General features: G+C 64.6%; 1 protein-coding gene across 1 annotated transcript in view; it reads right to left on the reverse strand.

Annotated features, from left to right (window-relative positions):
- Window positions 1–6: 6 nt before the first annotated feature.
- The window catches only part of LOC104164961 (cathepsin K-like), a gene marked incomplete at both ends in the record, with an annotated part of 990 nt that continues 649 nt past the window's right edge, over window positions 7–347 (reverse strand). The window contains 2 exons of the mRNA XM_009704450.1: window positions 7–32; window positions 122–227. Coding sequence (XP_009702752.1) covers window positions 7–32; window positions 122–227 — 132 coding nt within the window. The remainder of the gene's footprint in view (window positions 33–121; window positions 228–347) is intronic.

The following is a 347-nucleotide window of genomic DNA, read 5'->3' on the forward strand; positions in this document are numbered from 1 at the left end:
CGTAGCCCTTGTTGCCCCACTCCTCGCCCCAGCTGTGGAAAGAAAAGACAGAGCCTGAGCCGCCGACAGAGCCGCCGGCAAACCCCGACGCGGTGAAAAGCAGCCCCGCCGTCCTCCGTACCTGTTCTTAATGATCCAGTGCTTGGTGCCCTTCTGCGTGCCGTAGCCCACCGCCAGCACCGCGTGGTTGATGTTTTCGGCGTTGCAGCTCTCGTCGTAGTACACGCCTGGGGGACAGGACAGACGGTTACGCTCCAGATAAAGCGCCCGGCTGTGCCTCAGTTTCCCTGAGCTGCCCCACGGCCAGTGGGCACCAGAAGGGGTCTCCCCGCAGCCCCTCACCCCGG

This window comes from Cariama cristata, unplaced genomic scaffold (assembly GCF_000690535.1).
Source record: "Cariama cristata isolate BGI_N322 unplaced genomic scaffold, ASM69053v1 scaffold25087, whole genome shotgun sequence".
Taxonomy (NCBI): Eukaryota; Metazoa; Chordata; class Aves; order Cariamiformes; family Cariamidae; genus Cariama; species Cariama cristata.